The sequence below is a fragment of the Pelodiscus sinensis genome, chromosome 2, assembly GCF_052426305.1.
Source record: "Pelodiscus sinensis isolate ZL-2025 chromosome 2, ASM5242630v1, whole genome shotgun sequence".
Lineage (NCBI taxonomy): Eukaryota > Metazoa > Chordata > Testudines > Trionychidae > Pelodiscus > Pelodiscus sinensis.
This window is the reverse complement of record NC_143053.1, coordinates 259953172-259979837: the sequence shown is the minus strand read 5'-3', so window position 1 is coordinate 259979837 and position 26666 is coordinate 259953172. Positions and strand designations below refer to the sequence as shown.

Here is a 26666-nt window from a genome sequence, read left to right as displayed (position 1 = left end):
TGATTGGCGGGCCCGCGTTTGGCGCCAGCTTCGGGTGTCCGCGGGGAGCTCGCGCGCGCGCGCTGTGCGGCTGACGGGAGGGCCCGGGCGCGGGGGTCGCCGCCGACAGCAGGAGCCGCCCGCCCGCCCGCCCGCCGCATGGATCCCGGCCCCGGCCCGCCGGGCCCCCACCGCCGCCGCCTCCTCCTGCCGCAGCTGCCGGCCGCCGGGCCCGGCGTGGCCAAGTCCCTGTTCCCCGCCGAGCTCTCCCCGGTCTCCGGCCTCAGCCGCACCATGAAGCAGCTGCAAGGGCTCGGCTACAGGTGGGACCGGCCCGCCCCCTGCAGCCCCCACATCCCCCCCCGTGTCTCCGCACTTCCCCCCTCACGCGTCCCCATCCCCCTCCCCCACACTGCCCCACGTGACACCCGCTCTTCGCCCCCCCAGCACCCTTCTCCACGTGCCCCCCCCCCGTCAGCTGCCGGAATCCCGCAGGGGCGTTTTCTCCCTCCCCACGTGTGGCTCCCAGAGCGCCCCCCCCAGCCTGGAACCTGCCCCCCCACTAGCCTCATCCCACCTGCAGGGCCCCCCCCCCACTAACCTCATCCCGCCTGCAGGGCCCCCCCCCCCACTAACCTCCTCCCGCCTGCAGGGCCCCCCCCCCCACTAACCTCCTCCCGCCTGCAGGGCCCCCCCCCCCCCCACTAACCTCCTCCCGCCTGCAGGGCCCCCCCCCCCCCCCCCACTAACCTCCTCCCGCCTGCAGGGCCCCCCCCCCCACTAACCTCCTCCCGCCTGCAGGGGCCCCCCCCCCACTAACCTCCTCCCGCCTGCAGGGCCCCCCCCCACTAACCTACTCCCGCCTGCAGGGCCCCCCCCCCACTAACCTCATCCCCAGCCGTGCGGCCCCCCCCCAAAACCCACTTGTGCCTGTGGCCTCGCCCCCTCAGCTTCCATAGCCCCCAGGACCTCGCCCCTACAGCGGCTTCATGCCGGCTCGCCCAGACTTCACCCCGCAGCCTCCTTGTAATTGCCTCCGTGGGGCCCCCATCACTCCACCCCTATAACCTTTCTGGTACCAGGCTCCCTAGTTCCTTGGCGCCTGTCCCCTTCCTCTGTATCTGGCTCTCTGGGCTCCAGTCCTGCAGCCTTCTAGACTTCTTGGGCCTGCACTTCTCCTTCGGATGGCTCTCATGACTCTTCCCCCTGCATTCCTAATCTCTGCAGCTCCTGTGAATCCTGGTCTGTCCAGCTCTACAACATATGGCCCCCCATAACCTCACCCATGTAACCACCTTGGCCCCTTTGTTGTTTTTCTCCAGCCCGTTACTCCACCTATATAACCTTTACTTCCACTATATATAGTTCCCCTGAGCTCATTCCTGCAACCTCATGGCTCCCTGGTACTGGTCTGTTTAGTGCACCCTTTCAACACAGCCCACATGGTGCCACATATGATCTCAATATTATTCCTAGTTGCTGCCACATACCTTATGCATGAGTCCCCATGACCTTGTCCGTAGACAGCTATGTGTGCTGTGTTCGTTATGGGTACTCAAAATTTCAATTTGCAGGACTGTTAAACTGGCACGTTTTTGCATTGTCCACTACTTAAACTGATCAATTCTGTTCCGAATGGAGCTCATCTACAGTGTTTCTACATTTTAAACCTATTGTGACACTTTCTGGCTGAAACATTGAGTAAAATAACTCTGTTTTTAATCTTTATAGTCAGCATGAAAACTCTCTGCTAATGCTGGAAATGAGGAACAGTAGCAATCTACAAAGAACAGACTCGTCGGAATCTACTGATTCAGGTTACTTTTTAATCTATGCATAAGTATGAAGGAATGAAAAAGCTTGACATGCTCTTATCCTGTATTATAAAGAGCAATTTTCAGATGCAAGAGGAAGCTAATGCTGTGTGCTTGCATAATTCACTGCAACAACAATTTATTCTAGCAGCCCTCCATTTTATAAAAAAGAAAATGTAGACACTTAAGTAAAGAGGTTAAGTGAGTTTGTCTGGCATCATTTAGTAAGTGACAGAACCAATGTGAAAAATTAATTCTGGTTCCAGTTCACTACAGGTTAAACCTCTCTTCTCCAGCAATATCTGTGTTCCAGCATGATTTTAATTAGCCAGATGTCCACTTATCATTGGTGTGGCCAAGTCTCATGTGGACCCACAGACTATGTCTACACTGGCACGATCTTGTGCCAGCAATATGCAAATGAGGCTGTGTGGAATATTGCCGAGCCTCATTTGCATAGCTAATGAGGCTCGGCGATATTCCATGCTTAGCCTCATTTGCATATCTCTGGCGCAAAATCGCACCAGTGTAGACATAGGCATAAAGTTTTACAGCCACCATTTCTGGGCTCTCAATGTTCTGTGCTGTTATTTAGCTCTTATTTACCCCAAAATGTCTTCTGCTGCTTATTGGACTCCTAGAAGTGTTGCTGATGCTGCTAGATCATATTGACTTCCTGTGGTTTAGCATATTCTCTGGTTCGGTGCCAGTCGGTTCCCAAGGGTGCCAGACTAGAGAGGTTCAAGCTGTAGTGTTTTCTCCTTCTCTGTAAACCATTGGTAAACATAGGTCTCCCATGTTAATTTGTGGTTGCTGACACTCGACATAAGGAATGAGTTTGAAAACATAGACTCTTTGGAATAACAAAATGAATTCTTGACAGAACTGACCGTGCTTTTTATTTTACTGAGGTAGATAAACTGCATGAATGCAACTTTTATGTTAGTCTTTTGGATTATGATCTTAAACCATGATTGTGTGCTGTATGTGGTCACTAGAGTTCATGAGGTATTAAGATAACTGCAATTTAACATCTGTATTTGGCTAATTGTGTGTCGATACAAATTGTATCAACTACAGAATTAGTTGATAAGGACTGCCTTCCAGAGCTGCAGTGGGGGTAGCTCCAGGAGCCAGCACGTGCTGGGATTGAGCAGTCCCAGCTCATGCTGGCTCTGGGAGCCACCCACACTGCAGCTCTGCATGTTAAATGTAGTAAGAGCTGCTGGTCTTTTATTACATTTAAAATGCAGAGGTGCAGTGTCCCGGACCAGTGCAAATCAGAACTGTTCGGTCTAGCAGCCCCTGTCCACTGAGGACAGGGGCTGATGCCGGTGGCAGGAAGGGGGGGAGGAAAGCAAGTAGTCAATACTCCAGTTGACTAGTTGCTAACTTCCCTATACGAAGAGGGTCTAAGCAAAGCCACCATGTTTTACATCCACTGATGGCATACTTTGTGGTGTTGGTTATCCAACTGACTACTGTCATGGCACCCCAGAAATATATAGGACCATTGAAATACAGCTATGTCTAAAACTTGAAGTATTTTGGGATGGGAGGCACTACATCAGTGTTTGTGTGTGAGTGTGAGTGAGAGAGAGAAATATATATAAAATTTTATTTAAACGGATATGGGTTTGAAAACCTACACTCTTTGGAATAACAAAATGAGTTATGGTTAGCTAATTTTTTTTATAATCTTATGGGTTTCATGTACTCCTTTGAAGCAACCCAGTATAGGAAAATCCCCTTCTTTCTACATGTATCTTGTCTCTTGTAGTGCCATGACACTGAATGGCATTCTAGACTACAGATGAAAGCACCATAGTCTGACACAAAGTGAATAGACACCAGATGATATGGAGTGAGGTAATAGTAGGATAAGGCAGCAAGACATGGAGATGTAGCATGCTTCCACCTATTTTGTCAAAGTAGTTCTTTAAAACACTAGCCTGTGAAATTCTTCATAACCTTAAACCTAGCAGAAACAGCTGTATTGCTTTAATGCATCATCTGATTCTGGTATATCAATAAGTTACTAATTATCTTACTATCTGGATACTTATTTGTCTTAAGAAAGCTTTTTTTTTGGTAGATGACTATGTGAAATGTTCCAATATTATCTATTGGGGAAGAGAGATAAGAGCATAGCTAAAATCTTGCATGTAGAAAGCAATCAGCTGGCAGGGCTAACCTGCAAAGAAATGGTAATTAGTCTGTATGGAAAAATAAGCCAAAATATTATTTAGGCTATGTTTCTAAAGCAATATGTTGCTATCCTATGTGACAGTTTCTCATATAGGGTAGTATGGTGGAATCTTTTTATTCTTCTTTTTCTCACTCGCCCCAAAAGTATCAAACCAATACCTGTGGTCCGAAGTAATAGGTAGTGACACTCAAAGCTGTCTCTTCCCACACCTCCACCCCAGAACTTCTAGTGGGGGATGAGTTATGGACTTGATCTAACTCTTTCTTTCAACTCTCTCTCTCTCTCTCTCTCTCTCTCGCCCCCCCACCCCATAGCAAAAAGTTGTCCTGGGGAAGAAGATCTAAGATTTCTTGCTAATAGTTCCCTGTATTTTATATTTTCAATAGTAAAAACCTTTTTTGTCTTTGACAGGCTACTGTCTGGATTCTCTCGATCCTTTGAACTCGGACATTGAGGAAAAGTATGTAGAAATATGCTAAACTTTACTTCTGGCATTTTACATTATACTTTAACTGCGCTGTGTGGGCAAATAGGAGACTTAATCTGAAACCTCTGCAGCTAGTGCATGTAAAATGGGCTTTTCTCATTTGACCTTCTTGAACTGTACATCATGGCACACTGCATTTTGGGATCCTAGGTTTTCTGCCACCACAGAGTTTAGCCCAGACTAATCAATAATTTGTCTAAATTAATGTGTTGCCCAGATTAACATATGTATTTCTGCGGATCCAAGGCTCTGAGCATCACATTAGCACTTTGTTTAGCAGTTGGAGGACTGCACTTAACTTGCATGTAACTCATAGTTTTCATTAAATACTCAGCTATACTATTTGCTTGTACAAGTATCTGAAGTGATGGCTAACAACAATCGCTTGTTTTAAGTTTGCTACCTCTGATCAGTCAGTTATGCCCTTTCCTTGCAGGCAAAGGGAGAGGATAGGGTTTTGGACACACTTTATCCGTGAGCTATGTCCTGTCCCATTTCTCACTGAGAAGCTCTGTTTCCATTTATGCTAATCTGCTGTTAATATCCTGAATTAGAAAGACTAGCTAGTCTCTTGGGGAAAGTGGGTTTAGTCCACCAGCCCAGCTGAGACAATAAGACTCTAGGAAATAAAGAACAATATTGTCTGCTGTTCTTAAAGCCATGTCTATGTATACAGCACAGCTGTATGAATGCAGCAGCACATGTAGTGAAGACACTCTATGCTCATGGGAGAGAGTTCTCCTGTCTGCATAAAAAAATAACCCTGCAAGCAAAAGAGCACTCCTCTCGTTCGAGTCCTGCAAATTCGCAGATACCTATGATTCATTTGAGGAATATTGGTGCATATGCAGATACTACAAAAAGGCTCCATACAGGTGTTTGACCTGCTCTGCTCCACCAGACGCTCCTACCAGGGAGCAGGTTCGAGGCACTTCTGTGGAGGAGCAGGGTGCTTGTCCTGCTCCTGGTAGGAGCACCTGGTAGAGAAGAGAGGGACAAGCACCCTGCATTGTCTGTGTTCCCAGATAGTAGCACCTGGCAGGAAAGAGCAGGACAGGCACCCCAAAGACACACACCGATCCACATACCTATTCCTGAGATGCTGTAAAATCACTTGCTGCTGCAGAGGCACCGATGCGGTTATATGTAAAGGGCAGGGAGTAGATTGTGGATCGGATGCACGTTGTTTCCAGCAGATGTGGATCAGATCTGAATCCACAATTTTTATATCCTTGGGTTGCACAGTGGGGTGCTTTATTCGCACACAAATTATGCTAGTATAAGCTGTAGTGTATATTGAAGTTCTTGATCTTTCTGAGTCCCGTTCTGCGTGCTACAAAAATACCACAGCCCCCCTGTGCCTCCACAAATGGTTTCTGCACATGAAAGTGTTAGGAGATAGCAAAGTGGGAAATTGCCTGTGGCCCCATAAAGCTAAATTGCTCAGGTTTTGACTTATCCTCAGTGGTGGGGCTCAGGGCCATGTTGGGACTTTGGCTTTCTACCTCAGCGAGTCTTAACTCTGGCCCTGCTTGGCAAAGCCCCAGAAATCAACTTGTGGTCCCCAAGAAGGCTCTGAACCTCTGGTTGAGAGCTGCTGGTGCAGATGTAGCCTCGGGTACACAAGCTTGTAACGTGGGATAAACAGAAGCAACAACTGGCTTTAAGTTTAAACAACACTAAGTAGTTCAAAGTATTGGATTATGAATTGGCAGTAAAGCTAAGTAATGTCCTTTGTCTGACTTTTTTCAGCTTTGAGAAAACAGTTATAGAATCTAGCAGACTTACAAAGTGAGTATGCTTTTAATTTTAACTTCTCCTCTTAATTAGTGATCTATTAAATTGTACCACTAGTTAATTCAGTTTTGCAGTGGAAAAACTGAATTGTGTTGCCAGTTACTATTAGTAGCTTTTCAGCTTAAATGTTAATGTGAAACTTGATTCTATTTTTGTCTCTTTTCTCATTACAGTGTTCAGCTGCCCATCAGAAGAATACGTTCTCTCCCGGTAAGTGAGGGGGATTTTCGACTTTCACAAGAGAGAGGTTTTCAATATTAAATGTTACACTACTTATCTGTGCCGACTTTTATTAGAAGATAACCAGCAAAGCTCATTAATCTTCCAGTCTCAAGAATGTGGTGTTGCTTGTTGCTTAAAATTAAGATAATAGAAAACCATAGGTTATAATCTGGATTGAGACCAAAGTGTAATCTGTTATGTTCTACAAGAGAGCCTGTCATTAGCTTTATGTGGCAGTGTTGCATCCTGAGGCCGGTTGTCTCCATGGGCTGCATGTCTCTGTCCAGCCCTTGTTTTTAACATAGTTTGTGCCATTTTGCGCAAATTTGGGTACTGCAGTCTTTACGTTCTTGGCAAGCTGACAGCATGGTCTCTCAGTTGCCCAAAATCTGGGGATCTGATTGAGACTGAACAGGATTTGTCCTTTTAATTTTGCAGCAGAAGCTGCTGGGGTCTAGTCCTGCTCTGAAGAGGAGCAACTCCGATTCATTGGATTGTGATGTTTTTCACCTCATTGAACCAGATGACAACAAAGAGAATGTAAGTTTAGCTCACTCTATGCTTCTCTGAAGTAGTACAGTAATTCCTCATTTAACGCTATAGGTGCGTTTCTGAAAATGTTCGTGCTAAGTGAAAACGTGCTATGCGGAGTCAATTTTCTCATTAAAAATAATGGAAAAGGTAGGGGTTAAGTTTCAGGTGGTGGTGGCAAAGTCAATATTTTGTTGGTGCTGGGTCGTCAATGTCAGCATTAGATATCTAGCAGCACAAGATAACTAGTAACACAAGTCGCTGCGGTTTGTTAAAACACAAAGATAAACGTGAGTGAGCAGAGAAGCGTGACCACATGTATTCATCCGCTCCTGTGTATTACCACTGTTTTCGCCAACTTATACCGCTGTGCAAAGTAGTCCGCCACCTGATTATTTTCGTGTTGTTTTTGGGGACAGTTGTGGTGTTCGAAAAACGTTCCCTAAAAATAAAATTGTGCTATTGCGAAAACATGTTAAGTGTGTACGTGTTAAATGAGTAATTACTGTATAATATGGGAGGCTATATCCAGGAAGCTGTCAGTTGTGATAGTATGGGGCTTGATGCACAGGGATAACTCCTTATTTGGGGAGGAGGTTTGTAATGAGTGGTTGATCTGGTGGGTAAAGTCTGTCTGTCTTGCTTGAGTAAACTGTGGTATTCTTAAACTTCTCCATGGTTTGTCTTGCAAAATTTGCACTAATATGGTGCAAAAGCTGACTTCCCGCTTTTTGTATTACCATAATGCCTAAGACAGGGTTGGGCATGGTACAGGCCAGATTTGGCATGCCCTGCTGAGACCCTTGGGCACAGATTAACTCCACGCTGCTCAGAGCGGCTGGCTGTGCTGGAAGCAGCACGTGGCGCAATCTCTCCGCTCCTATTGTCCGAAAGCAGGCCAATGGGACCTGAGAGATTATGCTAGGGGCAGGGGTAGTATGCAAAACCCTCCCCTCCCCTCCCAGCACAGAGACACATGGAACAACCAGCTGCTTTAAACAGCCTGGAGCTGCTGGCAGGGAGTTGGGCTGCTGGCTAGGAGCCATCTAGATAAGCCCCTCCCAGCCAGGGAGAGGACCCCAACCTCTGACACTCCACCCTTTCCTGCCCCCGAGCTCTCTGCCCCAGGTCACCACCCAAATCCTCTGCATTCCTCCCACCTGCCCCAGATCTCAACTCCCTCCCAGACTCTGCACACCTCCCTACAGCCTTCCCCACCATCCCAGCCAGAATTTCTCTCCCACACCGATACCCTTTCCTGGATCCTGCTCTCCAATCCCCTGCCATGGGTCACTACCCCCCTCCTCCACCCCAGTTCCCTACCCTGAGCTCCCTTCTGCACCCAGCCTCCATCTCAGACCCTGTATCTCTCCATAGAAAAATCTTGGAGTGGTGTCTCAACAAAAATTATTGCCTATCCCTAGCTTAGGAGCTCCATTGTGCTAAGTACTGTGTTTATAATAATCAAAAAAAGACAAATCACTTAGTCTAAGGCAAAAAAAACTTACCGGAACAGACAGACATGGGAGTACATAAGACAACTAGATAGTATCAGTCAGCCTGAAAAGGACTGGTCTAGCCTTAATATGTTTTTAAGTATTGTGGCAAAGAATTCTTAAGGGAGTTGAAGCAAAACACTGCAGTGGCTTAGATGTTCAAGAGTGGAGGGAAGGGCATAAGCATGAAGCTTAGCAAGAGAAAGCACAAAGATGCCTGTTTGGAAATGTAGCAAGTGGGCATTTTGGGCTGACTGGAGGCAGGAGTCTATCTGTTAATACCAAATAACAGATGAAAGGGTGAAGACTAGGTTGGGAAGGGCCTTGATGGTGGAGACACATAGCTTACAATTAATGATAGAGAGCCACGAGAGGGATTGAGAGAGGGAGACCTCATCAGATCTGTAAATTGGAGAATCATTTTGCAGCAGCATTGTGAATGAGTGAGCCAGGCAACCAGAAGTGAGAGGGGAGACCAATATTCTAATGAAAAGAAAAAGGGTGATCAGGTGTACAGGAGAATAGGCAGAGGCAGTAGGAACTGTAGAGGTGATTACTGGCTCTCCAGACAATTGCCCTGTAAGGTAACAATCATCAAATTGTAAACATGTGTGATTTCATTAAATAGAGTACATTAAATCTTTAAGGAACTTGTCAGGGGCTCTTGAGTCCAACTCCATTATAGTCCAAATGGCTGTGAATTGGGTCAATGAAGAAATCTTATGAGGGCTCAGATTTCTGTAGAAGCATCTGCCCTTCTCAGGAGTAATGGGAGAAGAGTGCAGCTTGTCCCACAATAGCAAGCTCATTCTAGTGTATGTCTATGCTTGCCTCTCTTTTGAGAGAGGGATGCAAATGAAGACATTCAAAATTGCAAATGAAGCTGGGATTTAAATATCCCATGCTTCATTTGAATAATCATGTTATGGCGCTATTTCAAAATAGCACCATAACGCGATTATGCAAATGAAGTGCAGGATATGTAAATCCCAGCTTCATTTGCTATTTCGATTGTCTTCATTTGTATCCCTCTCTCAAAAGAGGGTGCAAGTGTAGACATACCCCTAGTAATTTAGGTACAGATCTGGTTGCATTTTGAAAGGATTAGACAGGGCAAGTGGATAGATGCGTGACTGTAGAGTATAACTTGGAGGAAGTGTGATTCTCCTATATCAATCACTATTTTAACAACTTTCTTTTAGAAATGTGCATATTCTGAAAGATTTACTTATTTCATTGGATTGCAGGGAGCTGAGTCTAAGAAGGACAGACTGTAAAATATCTCTAATCAATGGGCCTTCCACCTCTAGGCTTTGTTTGATAACATGCTTCTCTTGCTCCATTTCCTTAAGGAGTCTTTTGAGTTTAAGAAGCCAACCAGGCCCGCTTCTCGTAGTTGTCTGCGTGTCCGTTCCTTTGAGGATGGAAAAGATGTTTTTGGGCAACGGCAGAACTCTGCCCCGGCTCGGATGGTATGTATCAGGGTGACCTTGGCAACTAACTTGCCTTGCCTTAGGCTTGCTTGGTTCTAGGAGGAAAGGCCATTGAAAATGGTGGACCTGAGATGCAATGCTCTGCAGTAGGGGGAGATCTCTTTTTTGCATCTTTTATTGATAACACATTGATCTGGAAAAATATCCACACGGGTATTAGGGAAAAATTTCATTCCACCGTGTGAACTGAGAATTTTTAATATGGGAGATCAATGTAAGGGTTTTAAACATAACTTACTGTGATGCCACTAGTTTCAGAGGGGTAGCCATGTGAGTCTGTGACTGAAAAAACTTAAAAAAACAAAAAAACCAAAAAACTACTTGTCTTGCAGCACATTAGAGACTAACAAAAAATATAGATGGTATCATGAGCTTTCCTGTGCACAGCTCATTCAGATGAATGGAGTTAAGAGGTCCAGTTTCCAAATAAATAGCAGAAAGAGAAGAAATGGGGGGGAAAGAAGGAAAAAGGGGGGGGAAACTGTCAGTGTCCATGCTAAATGAAGCTGATAGTGGGTACTAGGGGCTCTTAAGTACCCCGTGCTTGGTTTTTTTATCTCGTTAGATGTGGAATGTAGTGGGCCATCCACGCAAGGTCTTTGTTTAGGTATCAAACTTGTAAATGAAATTAAATTCTGTGATATCCCTTTCAAGCTGATTTTTGAAATTGGCTTGCAATAATATAGTAACTTTGAGATCCATTAATGAGTATCTGGGCAAGTTAAAATGTTCCCCAACAGGTTTCTGTGGTACCTTTTTGAATATTTGACTTGTGTCCATTAATCCTTTCTCTTAGAGACTGTACAGTTTGGCCATCATACACTAGTAGTTATTGATGATAATCCTTCATGTAATTTGAGTTAAGCTGCAATAAGTGAGCCTGCATGTGTAACACATCCGGTGTTGGATGAATCTTTATATTGTGTTGCCACTTCTGTAGTGAAGCAGACCGCTATATTGAAATTTAGATGCATTTAAAATGATAAAATTGAAAATTGCATATGTAATATAGGGATATATATCCTATGGCCAGTTTTGTTGCTTGTCTTGGGACATCCAGGAATGGGACCATGACCACTATATATAAGCAGGAAATTGGGGACTTTGGTTTTTATTCCCTACTTAGGTATGGTGATCCCTCTTTTTTAAAAACCTTCTGATTGCATGCACAAAACCTGGAGACTTGGAGTAACTTCTTGTTATTTAGACCTGCCCTTCTCTACACCATCTTGAAAGTGAGCTGCTGTTTGCAAACATGTTGGGTTATATAATTTTTCAGAATGCAGGATTATCCTTTAATTGAAAAACTAGCAATGAAGTTTTTCACTATTCTGGTGGCCAACAATAAGTGTCAGAGCCAGGTTTGGAGCTTCCTAAGCCAATTGATGCATGTATGGGATAACCATGGGAATGCCTCCTACATTCCATTTCAAGGAATGACCCTGCCTTAGCTGCTAGAACTAGTGTTCTTCTTCTTCTAAAAGGGAGATCATAGTGCCATGCTGTCTGGAGTGGCTCACTACTGTGCGTGGCCAATCTCAGGTGAGAAAATAGGACAGATGCCCCAAAATGGTGATCTATTCTATAATTAGATTTCACCAAGTCAGTAACAAAAGTGTACTCCTGGATCACAATACCAGTCTTACCATAGAGCCACACAGTCCCTTTAGACCATGGGTTCCCAAATTGGGGGGTGTGCTTCCTGGTGGGGGCATGAAGGAATTCCAGGGGGGGGCGCAAGGCAACCCTTCTCTGGCGCGCCCCCCCCCCCCCCCCCCGTCAATCCCCTTGTTTTTGTTTTTCGGCCCCCGTCAGTTCCTTTTCTTCTTCTTTTTTTCCCCCCCCCCCCAAGTTTTATTGCGGGGGGGGGCGCATAAGGGTTTCTCAAAATCAAGGGAGCGTGATGCCAAAAAGTTTGGGAACCACTGCCTTAGACCTTTCAGTCTCTTTCAACCGATCTTAGTGATTTAACAAAAAATAATCCCATTCCACTGGATTCTTCCCAACTCTAAAAAGTCAGCTGCTTACCCCAGGTCAATGGATACTCTTAATGTCACACCAAAGACAGTTCTGGCAGCCAATTTCTCTAAACTAACAAACAATTCATTAGTTAAAAAAACAAGCAAGTTATTGAGAGGCTAAAGCAGGTAAAATACATAAACAAGTGTAAGTTTGTATTTTCAAAATAGTAGCAGAGATGTAGTAATCTGCTAGTTTTCCTTAAGTCTCTCGAGGTTACCCAAAATAACTTTGGGATCTTTGTCTTGCATCTGGAATGCTTCCCTGTGAGTGTCCAAATAGTTCAGAGATACAAACCCATTCCCTGGGTGCATTCTTATAGCTCCTTTCCATGGTAGGCAATCTGACCTTCATTCACAGCATGGGCTTCTCTTTTGTTGACTAAATACATACTGAGTCTGTGAATTTCTGTTGTCAAACACAATGACCCATACTTTGAAATTAGCAACCTTCTTCGATTACATTTCCAAGGCTCCAATCACATTTGGATAAACAATTACCAGGATATATGCCATCTACATTGTAAAAAAATATAATTGCACATAACAAACCTTCATTAGTTTTCATAATGTTTACACATCAAGTAAATTTTCATCCTAATATTTATACACACTTTTTGTCTATACATAATGTAATAGCAATCAACAGGATATGGATAGGTGAAAACAATACCTTTTAACACATCGGTGAATTGCTCTGTGGGAATTAGTATGCTTAACACTTCTTTAATATTCACACACAAGTGAATTGGCCTATGGCTCTAACCTGCTGCCCTGTCAGTGTCTCACACAGTCCCCAGAATAAAGGGCTGGATAGAGGCTGCCATTCAACCAAAATGTCTTGTTCCAGTTTCCCACTGGTGAAGCCCCTGAAGGCGACCTGGAAAACTATAGGCCTGCTTTGATGCAGCAGTCATCTCTAACGTCCCGTGAGACTGAGGAAGAAGATGATGGGTTCCTAGATATATTGGATGGTGAGGACTTGAAGGTATGTGGAAGGGGAGAGGTTGATTTATACCTGTGAGGGACAGCATCCTATGTCTGTATTGAACACTTCTAAGGAAGTAAAGAATCTGCACATGGGAAGTGATGTGCATACATAATGCCCTGAGGGCAGACTCTTGATCCAGGTTTTTAAATGACCATGGTGGGGTAAATTCTAGTTTAGCCTTATAGGATTATCAATCATCTGTTAAGGGCATTTGTCCACTTTGAACATCTATGGTAAGCAACTATTATAACTAAGATAGAGCTTCTTTCACCACAAGTGGCAAAAAGCTAGTAATTGCCAATAATCCTTCAAGACGACCTGATGCTGTAGTAAGCTATATCTACACTTACAGCAGCATAGCTGTACCACTGCAGCTGTGTCACTGTAAGATTTCCCATGTAGCCACTCTATGCTAACAGGTGAGAGCCTTCCTGCTGGCATAGTGAAACCATCCCAAGGCAGCAGTAGTAATGTCAGTAGTAGAGATTGTCATTTGTCAGACAGTCCTGCCAACACAGCATTGTCCACACCAGTGCTTTTGTCAGTGAAATTTAGTTGTCCATCAAGGGGGTGGTTTTTTTCCGGCCTCTGATCGACACAAGTTTTACTGACAAAAGTGATAGTGCAGACATAGCTGTAGTCCTGTCCAACTCTCAATGCTTTTCATAATTACAGAAATATTATGCTTCTACTTCGAACAGTAGACTATAGAACTTGTCACTTCAGATCCTCACTAGATGACAATAGCAATTAAATTGAGACGATTTGCTGCAGTTCCTATGTTGGTGATAAAATACTCAGCTTGCAGTTATTGGGGAATACCCAGGATATATAATGGGAAGGAAAATACCTGTGTAAAATGGGGTAATTGATGTAGAAACTAGACTTACCGGGATGGAGTCAGAAGTTTTAAAGTAACATTTTAAAAACATAAATGGATTTTTTGGTAAATGAATCAGTTGCTATAACTTCCCTTAACAGTTTTAAGATTCTGCCTTCCCAGTATCCTAGCTTCCATTAGAATGGAATTCCTGCTAATCTAGGAATTACTAGATAAGAGGAAGTTCCCACAACAGTGAATGAGTAAGTAATCCCAAAGAAGTGTTTTGGCCCCTGCTTGAGCGGTGTAAAAGCCTTAGACAAATTGTGAAGCCACTGACTGTTCTTCCTGAAATGTGATAAAACTTCAATGATTTTCTGCTTCCTCAGAACAATGAAGAGATGCCATCTGGTGTGGCGAGCCTTTGGACTGCTCCCCTGGTCATGAGAAAAGCAGACAACTACGTAAGTACGTTGGGGTGGGATAATGCAACTTGCATCTCTTTCAAATGCCCATCTATACCATTGAAATGCATTATTAAAAACTGAGTAAATCACTACTCTTAGTGGGCATCCCTATTACACTCAAGGCATACATTTGCTAATATAACTTTCAAAAACTGCCTTTTGGACAAGTCACCGTGATTGCATCTTTGATCCTGCACCTCTCAGGATCTAGGACCTGGTAGTCAGTACATACTTGCTCTTAATCTTAGCTTTCCTAATGACTAGAGGGTTCCGTCTTTGTAGCATTTGGAAACAGTAGGATTTAACTATTAAGGTTTTTCCTTCAGCAATTTGAGAGAAATGTCCAAAGTTTGCATCCTAAACAGAATCTTACAAATGTCTCTCCAATCCATTCTGCATGCATCAATCTGTAATGCCTCCAGCCTCACTATCTTTTAATGCTAAAATCTGGATTCTCTCAACTCCATCAACTCAGTACTTTAATCTGCCAGAGTATTTGCTGTCAAGGTATCCGAAACACTCCCTCACCCGAAGGGCACAGCATGCTTCTTTTGTAATGTCCCCACACTCACTAAACCTTTCTGGCAAGAGACCGACTCTAGGACCCAGGTTTCTTGCATAGCAACTAAATATACAGCCCGGTATTAGTTAAGAGGTCAGTTGGCTGTGCCACCAAATTGTCAGCTACTTTGTTGTGACAGTTTTACACCCGCTCATGCCCTAATTAAATCTTATATGAATATGTTTGCAGGAAACTTCGTTAGAGACTGATCTAGATTTTAACCTTATCCTTCTTAGCTAGGGGGGAATGTCTCAGTTTTTCTGCTTCTCTCCCTCCCCCCCAGATGAAAAGGTGCAGATTGTTTGGGTCACCATCTCTGCCTAATGGTGTGGCTAGGACTGCCCTGAAAAGAATGGAAAGGTCCCAAGAAGAGACCTCTTCAGAAAACAGCAAAAGGAGAAAAAATGTGCCTGGAACACCTTCTGAAGAAGCAACGGTTGGTGGTTTAATCCTCGTCTAATCAGTTTTATTTTGTGAGGATAGGTATTTACAATAAGGATACTCAAGAGAACAATGATCTTCCAGGTCGATAACTGTCCATGTAAGAAGCTGTCACCTCTTAATGCGTGGTGTATGGGAGTGGGTTAGGTGGGCTTGAGTTCAGGTCTGGTTTTGTCATTCAAAGTGAAATTAAATTAGAGGGTGTGGAAAGCCAGGGTGTAGGTGTTCTGATACATACCACTTGATGTTAGCGTTTGCTCTCAGTGAAGTGCATTAATTCTCTGTGGGCAAGGATAATGGACCATCCTGATGTCATTTCAAACCATTGCTTCTGTAGAATCTAAAATTAATGAGGACTCAGTCATCCTCCGAGATCGAGAGCATTTTGGACAGTGACCAAAGGAATCTTATTGGTGACTTCTCAAAGGTAACGATTTTTTTTTTTTTAAGTAGCATCTTTGTGTCAAACTAACCTGTCAGGTTTCCTTTGCGTGCTCTACTGCTGAGCATTTAAAAATGCTTTAACAATCATTTACTCCTCCCTCTTGTGAGAGATTCTGAAACCTTTCCTACTATTACTCAACATCCCTTAACTCTCTGCAAACTATTCAATTGCATCCATTTTTCCTCTGTCTTTAGACTGTAAGGTCTTGTGGGCAGATGGCAAGTTAGAGATGGGCTACTGTGTCAGCGTGGGCAGCCATAAACTGTGACGTACATTGTGGAAGACTGTACAATGATGGGACTTCCTGAAATTCTTTGCTTTGAATATAGTTAAGAACACTGTGGCTTGACTGCATATGCCTCATGAATAATAGGTGCCTTTGCTGGTCTATGGAGTGTCCATTTATACTGCTGGGTGGTGTAAAATCAATAACCAGATATTCTGTAACGGATATATGGTCTACATGGTCTTAAATAGGATTTCCTCAGTCTGAGTTAGGCTTCTGTTTTCCTTTTTTAGGGTTACCTTTTCCACACTGTAGATGGGAAACATCAAGACTTAAAATACATTGACTCAGAAATGGTATGTATCCCTGTGGCAATAAGAAATTGCTTTGTACAAGGAAGCAGAGTCATGTAGCACAAGATAAACTTCTGAAATCTTTTTTCTGTGTAGATTGTATCTGTGCTGACTGGGAAGTTTTCAAGCTTCATTAAGGAGTGTGTGATAATTGACTGCAGATATCCATATGAATATGAGGGAGGCCATATCAAGGTACAGTGACCCTGCAGAAGAGAGATATCGGTGTCTGTATTAGGGATGTAAGAGTTTAATGTGTTAACTGATAAGATGATGCTTATTGGTTACCCTCACCAATTAAATTCTTCCTGGGTGCAGTGGCAGCCTTGTGGGGCTGGGAGCACCAACAGCTGTTAACCATGTGACCGAGAGAATTTTTATCAGTTATGTAGTTAATATTTTTATTCATTTTTACATACCCTCCTCCCGCCCCCCATCAAGTTTTGCTGCCCTGGTCAGTTCCTTTTTTATCAACAAGTTTTGCTGGTTTGGGGGGGGCGGGGCGGGACGGGACATGAGGGTTTCTCAAATCTGAAAGGAGGCGTGACGCCGAAAAGTTTGGGAACCACTGATCTAGATGGTGCTTGGTCTTGCCGTGAGGGCAGGGGACTGGACTTGATCTCTTGAGGTCCCTTTCCGTTCTAGTGTTCTGTGATTCTATGGTGCAGACGCACACAGGCAGGCCATAGCAGCTGAGCACTTGAGTGGCACTTAAGGATACAGCAGGCAGGGAGCCTGCTGGGCTGCTGGCTCAGAGCTGTCTACAGTAAGCACCTCCTGGCCATAGCCTGCCCCAGGCCCTCCGCCCATTCCTGCACCCCAACTCCCTGCCCCAGGTCACAACTCAAACTCTCTGCACCCCTTCCTGCCCCAGGTCATAACCTAAAGCCCTGCACCCCTTCCCCAGGTCACAACTCCCTCCTAGAACCTGCAACCCTTCCTACACCCCAGTTCCCTACACTTAGCTCCTTTCTGCGCCCAACCTCTTTCCTAGACTCGCACCCTCTTAATTTTTGGAGTGGCCCCTCATCAAAAATTATTGTCCATCCCTTAATGGGAGATGTGGAGCAGTTTTAGAGGACTGACCTCACACCTTTTTCCTCTGTAGAGAAATCAGAATGTTAGGATGCTATATGTATCTTGGGAAACAGACATTTAAAACTTCCATTGTTTAACTAGATGTTGTTTACTGTAACTAAATTTTAATATTCCAACTGCTGAAGAAATGGCCTTATGCTCTTGCATGCACTTTGAAAAATGAGCAGTTACTCTGGAGAGCTCTGCTTGAGTAAGCTGGCTAGTTCTAAAAAGCAGTTTAACGACACTGTGCTTTGAGGTGTAAGGTTAAATCCTACCGATGTTGTGCAGTCATTCAAGTGGCCATTAAAATGGAGCTGCTCTCCAAGAAATTAAATGGCTTTCTGTTAGTAAAGGAAAGCAAAGCTAACTGTGCTCAAGAGAAGATGCAAGTGGCTTCGTTACATCTTCCCTCTTAATTTGTGCTGTGTGCTCAGTTGCGATTCTGCCTTCCCAGGGTGCTGTAAACCTCCACATGGAAGAGGATGTGGAGGATTACCTGTTGAAGAAGCCTATCCTGGCATCAGAGAACAAACGAGTAATAATAGTATTCCACTGTGAGTTCTCCTCAGAGCGGGGTCCCCGAATGTGAGTATCTGAGCATAGTACTGTCTATACTGTGATCAGAATCCTGTAGCTATGCTAGTTACCTAGTTGTTACTAGCAAGCTTTTGAAGACTTTAGACAGCAGCATGTCAGCTGCTTATGCAGTTTACTGTAATAGGTATTGGCGCACTCATTCCTGATAGACAGGACAATGTGTGTTCCAGCAGATAGTGGTTGGCTGCTGTACTCAGTAGTTTGAGTAGTGGGAGGCACAGGTTAACAGTGTGGATTGTACAAATGTAACTTTTTTTCTAAACACAGGTTTGTACGTTTTAACCTCTGTCCCTATTACAGGTGCCGGTTTGTGAGAGAGAGAGACAGACTGGGGAACGAGTACCCCAACCTGCATTACCCAGAGCTCTATGTACTAAAGGGAGGCTATAAGGACTTCTTCTTAAGATGCAGAGTAAGGAGTACTCATTTATGAACTTCTGATTGCCCTTCGGTTTTCCTCTTGACGAGAGGGATAACATTGAACAAATGCCCCTTTCCAGCTAAATTCAGCCGTAGGACTTAAATTGTGCTTCCAAAGAGAGGAAGCATAACTCACTGCATGATACATCCTCTTTCTTGCTCTTTTGCACATAGTGGGCTTGCTGTGCTACAAGACTAGATTGAATGCTGCGAGTAACGTGTCATTGGAGGCTTTTGTAGTAAAGACTCTTGTCAAAGCCCTCTCCATACCTCAAAGCAACCTACTGTCCCTGTGGTGCTTACCAGTGTCTCTTGCATGACGTATAAAATTGATCTTTTTTAGCTATTAAAATCCCATGGCGAGCAGAAGCAACAGCTTCTCACAGGAACAGGCTCTGCTGCTGATTTGCGGGGGGGGGGAGGAAACGGGAGCTCAGCCGCCTCCCTGCTCCTTCTCAGGCCTGCCTCTTCCCGCCCCTGTTCCACCTCCTCCCTGAAGCACATTGCATCTTCCCTCCCCAGCCTCTGAATGCCCTGTACCAGCTGATTGCTGCAGGGGGAGGAGGGAAGAGGAAGGTACTTATCTGTGGGGTCTGCTGACAACCAAGAGGCACTGGGGGTGTAAGGGAGCTGAGGGAGGGGGATGCCAAACCCCACTCTGTCCGCTTCCGGGCTTCTCCAGAGGAGCAGCAACATTACAAGGGAGCATTGCACAACTTTAAATGAGCATATTTTCTCATGGAGCAGGAAGGTAATGTTGGAGCAGTGCGAAGCGAGAGGATGTTAAGTGGAAGTCCTTAATTTGAAGAGTGATATTAAATCTAACAGCTTTTCTGCCTTAGTGCATTAAGTTTTTATTAAAATAGCTTTCATCTCGATCACGTTAAGCTTCCTTGGTGCTGTGGCCTTATTCTATTAGTTCGCCAGCTAGTTTTCCATGCCATTCCAGCATAGGCAAAGCTAGAGATCATTTTGAAATAATAAACCAACTGCACACAAACACATCCTGCTGCCTTTATATTGCAAAGAAACACATTCTTTTTATTATGTAAGTTCCACTTAAAACTGGTGTCCTAGCCAAATGTCAGCTAGATTAACTAGACTGTACCTCCCTATTTTCCATCTGCCCTACCAGGATAGATACTTTTTCTCTTTCCTAATGGCTCTGTGGTGTTCCTGTGTTCTGTTGCTTTCATGGGTGAAAAGAATGTTTCTGGGTTATAAGCTTTGGGATGAAAACTAGGTAAATATAAGGTTTTCGCCCCTCCTTTGAGAGATCTCTCTTTAAGGGAGAAATGTCAAACAGAATGGTGTGTTCGGTCTGTGAATGTTGGCTTCAACCAGTAGTTATATTGAAATTTGGGGCCTGGATCTAGATGCCATGATGATGAGATGCTTGGATAGTGGTGTAGAATATTCTAAGTGCATGGGCTTGTTTGCTTGGGGGTATGGGATCAGAAAGGGTTCCGTTAGGAATGTCATTTGTAAATGAAGCAATGACAAATTGAAGTGAAACCAGCTTTTCTTTCCCAGAATTATTGTGAACCCCAGAGCTACCGTCCTATGCACCATGAGGACTTCAAGGAAGACTTGAAAAGGTTCCGCACAAAAAGTAGAACATGGGCGGGTGAGAAGAGCAAAAGAGAACTGTACAGTCGCCTGAAGAAGCTCTAAGGACTGTATTCGTGAGCAGGAGAAGACTGTGTAGGAAAACTGAAGTTCTAGGGGGGAAGCGTGTATCTGTCTGTTCCTTAGTCCTGACTATTGTGCACCAGCTCGCTCCATGGACATCTTTGCATTTGTCTTGCTGGAAGTGATCAGAGAAACAACATGGAATGCTTATATTCACCATGTTGCCCTAATGATCGACAGGCTGACTGCAAAGATGAGACTTTTCTGTATGCCTTTCTCAAGATGGTTAGTGGAAATGGCTTTTCTTCTATGGCGCACACAGGAACAGCTACCCAACAGCTGTTCTATAGGTGGGATGGCTTGAGCTGGTGTATGCCATGTAAGTGTTAATATTGAGATGATTTTAGTGCCTGTTTTAAAACTATGCCTTATTTTATTATTTAAGTACAGTCGAATGAAGCTAATACCACTGCAGTTGAGTCATCTGGATTGCACTGAGACCTCGTTCTGCTAATAGCCAACCTACCATGGGGTTCTCGAGTCTTTCCTTTCGACTGCAGCTCTGTTCTTTTTGTTGTTGTTGGCAGTATAACACCAAGTGAAGTGAAACAGAAAATGGTGCTTCCTTAGGAGGCTTTTCATACAACTAGAATGCAGCACCTCCCGGAAGCCTACTGACAGTATAAAGTGAAAGTGCTCATTGTGCAGATATCATGTTTTAATTTATTGTGTGGTCTAGGTTGCTTTATTTTTTTATTTTAGCTTCAGGAATTTCTCCTTGGCTGTTTCATTAGATCTAAAGAAACCATTTCAAACTGGGCAGGATTACTGTCCAGTTCCTGTAAGCCAGAGAACAGGTTGCTTTTGGTGAACTCTGAAATGCCAGGTGGCAAACCTGATTATGTGTTTAGCATTGCCAAATCTAGTAGTGATGGAGCAGCATGTTGCTGCTCCTTCCATTTCTAGGTGGTATCATGGTTTACGTCTGGAAGAGAACCTGGCTATGTGGAATCATGCTTCTCCCATCACTTGCAAGTTGATTTGCTTTTCAGTGAAACTTCAGCCGCCTCCCACTGTGCATCCGTTCTAAACCTGCTTCAGCAGCTGTGGATTTTTAACTTCAGAGGTTTGCAACTAGCTTGTTGGACAAGTCAAGAAAGAAGCCCACAGCCAATGAGCTTTTAACATCAGTAGATAGCGGATAAGAGGAACATCTTTCAAAGGCCAACTTTGTGATCTCCAGTTAAACAGCTAAATCCAAGAAATTAGCTACCCAAAGCAGTCTGAGGAGCCCATGGCAAGAGATTGGGCCAATGTTAAACTTTGTTCTAGTTGCTACTTTGGCAACATGAAAAGCATATCTAGCAAATGCTGAAGCAGTCTAATGACTTTGCATGTGATCTGCCTCTTGCTTTAAGCACAATGAGATTGTAGTGCCTAGTTTGGCAGTGGCTCCACTTCCCCATGTACCAACATATCAGTGAAACCACCACTAAGAAAGCAGCCTGCCTTTCCATAGATTCTCAAAGACTCTATCTTAGCAAAAATCCAAAGTATTTCATGTGGCTTGACTTGAGACCTTCAGGTCACGTTACAGAAAGGGTGAGAAGTTTTCTGCCGTTTTATTTTGTTTTTAAGTTTCCCGTTTCCTGTTCAAGTTTTATTCCTTTGGGTTTCAAAAACATTATGTAACACTTTTATTTTTATTTTAAAAAAAAGTTAAGTCTTTTATGGGTGGATTACGGAGTGTTAAATCAGTGCTGATGATTACCACGTTTATAATCAAAAACAGGAGTGAAGTTGTATTCCACATTCTTGCATGGTATTTTATATTACGAATTTCTTTCAGAAGCCCAGTGAAATGACTTAAATGTAAACTTTCTGAATTATGTGTCCGTATTAAATCTGGGAAGGAGAAAGCTGTTCTGAAATCCAGTCGGCAATCCTCTTGAGTGAAGCCACTTTCTGGTATATGATTACCTTCGCTGTGTGCTCATGATCAGTATGTGCTAAGAATTGGCAACTTAACAACATAGTATAGTATAGTATATTTGACATACACACACATTCGCATAGGACAGCATGGCAAGCAAATGTTATGTATATAACTATTGTGAAGCTGCAAGCCATATCTGATAAAAGCATGTGGGAGACTAAGGAACATTATAATGGGTTTTTTCCCATTTGAAAGGGATCATTCACCTTTGTGCAACAATAACCATAATAGCAATCTGTGGTTTTACATTTGTATTTCCTGAGAATACTCTCAACTTCCTGGCATTCAGGATATTAATTGTGTGCTGAGTAACACTGCTGTACCACACTGTTAATTAGTTGCAGGGTTCGCCTTGAGTTAGAGTTCCATGTAACCTTGTTGCGGGGGGTGGAAATACAAAACCTTGTTTTATGCCCGACTTTGTTCTTTTGTATGCATCCTGTTTGAGGATTTTGTGCGAGTGGGAGGGAAGTTGTAAGATTTGTATGGTCCTAAGTAGGATCTGTACTAAAACAGCTTGCATCTTTAATAGATGTTTGCAGGCTGAGGGAATAAACTATCTAAAATCCAAGCTGGTTTTGTTTTCGATGTAGTTATATCATTACTGTTCTTAAGCAGTGTGGTGTGAACAATTCCCATGCTGCCCTTCTCACTTGGGAGAATCTCCTCATAAACCTCTCCAAAATTAACTAATTATCTTTCTCCAAATCTCTCCTTAAAACTCCCTTCTGCTGTGAGACCTACTAAAGCCTTGACCGTTAGACTGCTGATATGCTGAGGTCATAGCCTATCATGCTGACCAGCCTTGACTCACTGTACTCCTCTGGTGGACTGTGTGCATCCATTTGTTAGCTCTGTGTTGGCGACCATCTTTGTTCGGCATTTATATTGCATCTACACAATCAGGTCTTGGTCTGTTACTGCAGCAGAACGAATACTAATAATACAAGTTGTGGAACAGCACCCTCATACTGCACCAAAAACAGCACAAGCCTGAGTTAAAAACTGACTACATTTGTATTGTTTGTTCTACTCGTTTTCCAAATTCCCTTTTCCTTTACCCATCGCTTCCAGTGTAACTTTGAATGGTTCTGCAGTACTGCAAGATGACTAAGAATATCCCCACTTTATTCACAAGATCTGCTGCTTAGATGTATCCAATCCTATCTACTTACTTTAAAGGCAGCAAGCTCATTTGCCTCTAACTCCTGTTATGTCAGCAAAGTCAATTCAGTCAAAAGAGGCCAGGATTTTTTTTTCTGTTGATGCACCAGAATAAATGTCATCCCTACTTCCATTCAGTTTGTTATGCAAACATATTGCTAACAGCAGAGGGTTGCTTAAGTACCAATAAAAGCCTAATCTGGCCTCTAGAGCTTTTGTTACTGACAGTGATGCAGAGGAAGGACATTTTAACTCCAATCCCAGGTTGTGTGTAAAGCGGTCTAAAGGTTTTTCCAAGCAGAACCACTAAACTAATATATTATGGGTACTCTGTACAGGTTAACGGCTAGAGGAGGATAATACTGAAATCGGTGGACTGAACTTCAGAGACTGACATATTTTTTTTCTCTGTATCCTGTGAGAAGAGAATTGTACAACTCACTGTGAGGGAGGAATTGTATGTGTTTGCTCTGGATGCTTTCCAGTGGAATGCCCGCAAGCTACATTTAGGTCTGTTTGTTTATTTCAGCAGATTGCTCAGAAATGAGGGCAGAATCAAAAGCTTAGCTTAAATACAGTAATGTAACTTCAAATCCACTATAGACTAAAGCAAAGAACTGTTCTTTCTACTTCCATCTGTCATCCTATCAAAACTGATGTGGAAAGCTGCTTAGAGGCTGATGAAGCTCTAACACAAGCCATGGAATGCAAAGTGAACATTTGCTTTCACATCACTTTCCATCTGTGACCCAAAGGAGTAAAAATGTTTGTACCTTGTTTCAATATATTGAAGTCTGAAGTGGGCAGGAGAACTTTTGTGATTTTTTTTTTTAAAGGCCAACAGAAAGACACGTATGAAGGGAGGACACCCTAAAAACAAGCCTTGATAGAATCAGGAGCAGGGAAGAAACTACATAAAATGGCAAATGTGTTCTCTTTACTCCTTCACCTTTTACCCGGATTCTAGGCTTTTTTATTGTAATTGGTGACTGGCAAGGATCATGCTCTGCAGCTTTTTAAACCTTGTTTCATGGCTAGGAAAATGAAGGGAGAACTCTGAACCCTGATTTAAGCTAGATACACTTGAAGCTCCCTCACCTTGGGTTGTCAGAGCATATTCCTAAATGAATACCTTCATTAGCTGGAGAAGTGCCTTTCTAGTCTTAGTTGACTGAAACACTTCTAAATTTAACTCTTACGGCGATGGCAACCTTAGACATACAACCCTCTAAATGTTCACTAACAATTTCTAGTAGATTAATGTCCAAGAAAACACCGTAAGAGTTCACTTGCAGTTGATATTAGATCTAGTTCCTCTCGGTCCTAACAATTGTCAGGTTGTGAGAAATATTTCAGGGTATGAATGAGTATAACAGATCCCATTCCTTTCATGTGCATACTTTCTAAGACTAAAAGGCCAACTAAAGTTAACTTTCCAATAATGTGTTACCATGAAACTATCTACTTACTGGACTGAGCCAGATGGTCCAGAAGTAAGTGCATGTAGGGAAAACTAAAAATCTGCCAGTGAATGTCATTATTTGAACGTCGATGTTGTGAAGGTGATCCAGCAGATGAAAGGTATCTATATCCTAGCTTCATCCGTAGCCCAAAGAGCAAATATTTTTGCCCTCTTCAATCAGCTAGTCCCGACACAATGTTGACCATTTAATGTTTATTTTGCTTCCACTGACTATATCTTCTGTGGGCAGCAGAGACCACTGCCCTCTTCAGATGATGCTATAAGGGGGCACAAATATGAAGTTAAATAATGTGTGGTGTTGAGCAATGCTAGCTGCTATTTATCAAACTTCCCCCTCTGGTCTCATTCTGAACTCTCAGAAAAATGGCACCAAATTACATGTTTCAATATGCAATTCAATTAAAGGTAAGTATCTCCTAAACAAGGCTTGGTATTGTATGTCTAGTAAGTGGGAGGTGGTTATGTAGATCTCTGTGCAGCCACACTGGCGTTTGTGCTACTTTAAAATGTCTGGTTGGGATGGATAGATAACTAATATTGTGTTTATCTCCATTATGAAGAACTATGTGGTATACTGTTTTATAGGTTCTTACAGCTTACTGTGAACGGTGAGCTCTACTTGGATTATATGCTCTTCAGGAAAGACCTTTGTCCTGTGTTTCTACACAGCCTACCGCAGTGGGCTCCTGGCCTGTGACGGAGGCAATACAAACAAATGCATAGATGGTGCATGGTATAATAGGAAGGTACAGATTATACCACATTGGAATCTGATGCAGCATGCCTCTAAAGTAGTTTTTACAGCCAGGCAAGTGCTTACATCTTACCAAAGTCATCAGTTGAAATGTCATGCTCTGTGTTAAGAAAAGAATTTATTGTATTGTTACTGGTGGGAATATGATGATTTGAACCTAGACTTCTGACAGAGCGGAGTGTTTTGGGAGATGTTTGCAGGGCGAATGTTTAGAGCAGTGATATAAAGGGGATTGCTAACTATTGTTCCTTTTCCAGCCTGCTCAGAACTCATTTAGTAGGTATTCACAGCTGTCAGTTTCTGTGGGTGGTATTTAGGTAGGTAGTTGGATGGGTCCATCTGTTTAAACATGTTCTGAGGGTTAAATGCCTCTTCCATGTTGTATGCGCATTCATCTTCTGTATAACTGATCAGGATTTCCCATAGAGATGGAGTATGGTGTGCTACATGTTCTTGCGTGGTATTACCAGTATCTTTGTTCTTCAACCAAAAAAAACTTCCCAAAACAAGATATTGCATGTGCATGCTTCCTTGTGGGGACAAGATGGAACAACTGTGATTCATGTTAGTCATGTTGCTTAATACAAGACGAGGAGATCCTGTGCTACTATGAATAGTACAGTGTAATCTATATAAAACAGGATTGAAGAATAGCTTCTGTAGTTAAATTTTTATCAAAGAACGGTACACTGGACTTTTTTTTTACCAGGCTTGGACACTACATGGCGGCCCTTAAGGCTTCATCCCTGTCCCCAACATGATTAGCATTGATCCAATTTCAGCAGACAAGAGTGTGTCATCCAGACCTCCACCCCTCCCATAACTACACGCGCTAATTAGCAGCCTCACCAGAGAGATGGAAATCCTCCTAGCCCTACAAGATGTGCCTCCAGAGGGTCATTGGTACGGGATGGTTTGGAGACTCTTGCAATTACTGTGACTTGTGCTTTTCCTGTTCTGTGCAGTTTCAGGGCTTTGGCCTCAGGGGTTGTCCGTGTCACCAGTGCTGAATTTGCAAAACTTTTTTTTTCCATCTTTACAAATCTACATCCAAGTGGGAGCAGCCTCTTAAGTCAGGTTGCAGTGCCTGCTGGGAAGTAACAAGACTTAAAATGCAATTGAATGCCATGTTTAGTTCCAGCTAGTACATATTTAAATACTATAATCACAGCCTTCTTCCTCCAGCCCT

At 43.4% G+C, this 26666-nt stretch overlaps 1 protein-coding gene across 1 annotated transcript; it reads left to right on the top strand.

Annotated features, from left to right (window-relative positions):
- Positions 1–22647, top strand: CDC25A (cell division cycle 25A). Its single transcript, XM_075923046.2, has 16 exons — positions 1–302; positions 1711–1796; positions 4414–4462; positions 6242–6280; positions 6460–6496; positions 6947–7048; positions 9888–10007; positions 12897–13034; positions 14247–14321; positions 15170–15322; positions 15665–15754; positions 16292–16354; positions 16448–16546; positions 17886–18016; positions 18329–18440; positions 19982–22647. Exons 1-16 carry the CDS (start codon positions 139–141, stop codon positions 20120–20122), a joined length of 1599 nt encoding a protein of 532 aa, XP_075779161.2. The 5' UTR covers positions 1–138; the 3' UTR covers positions 20123–22647.
- Positions 22648–26666: the final 4019 nt, after the last annotated feature.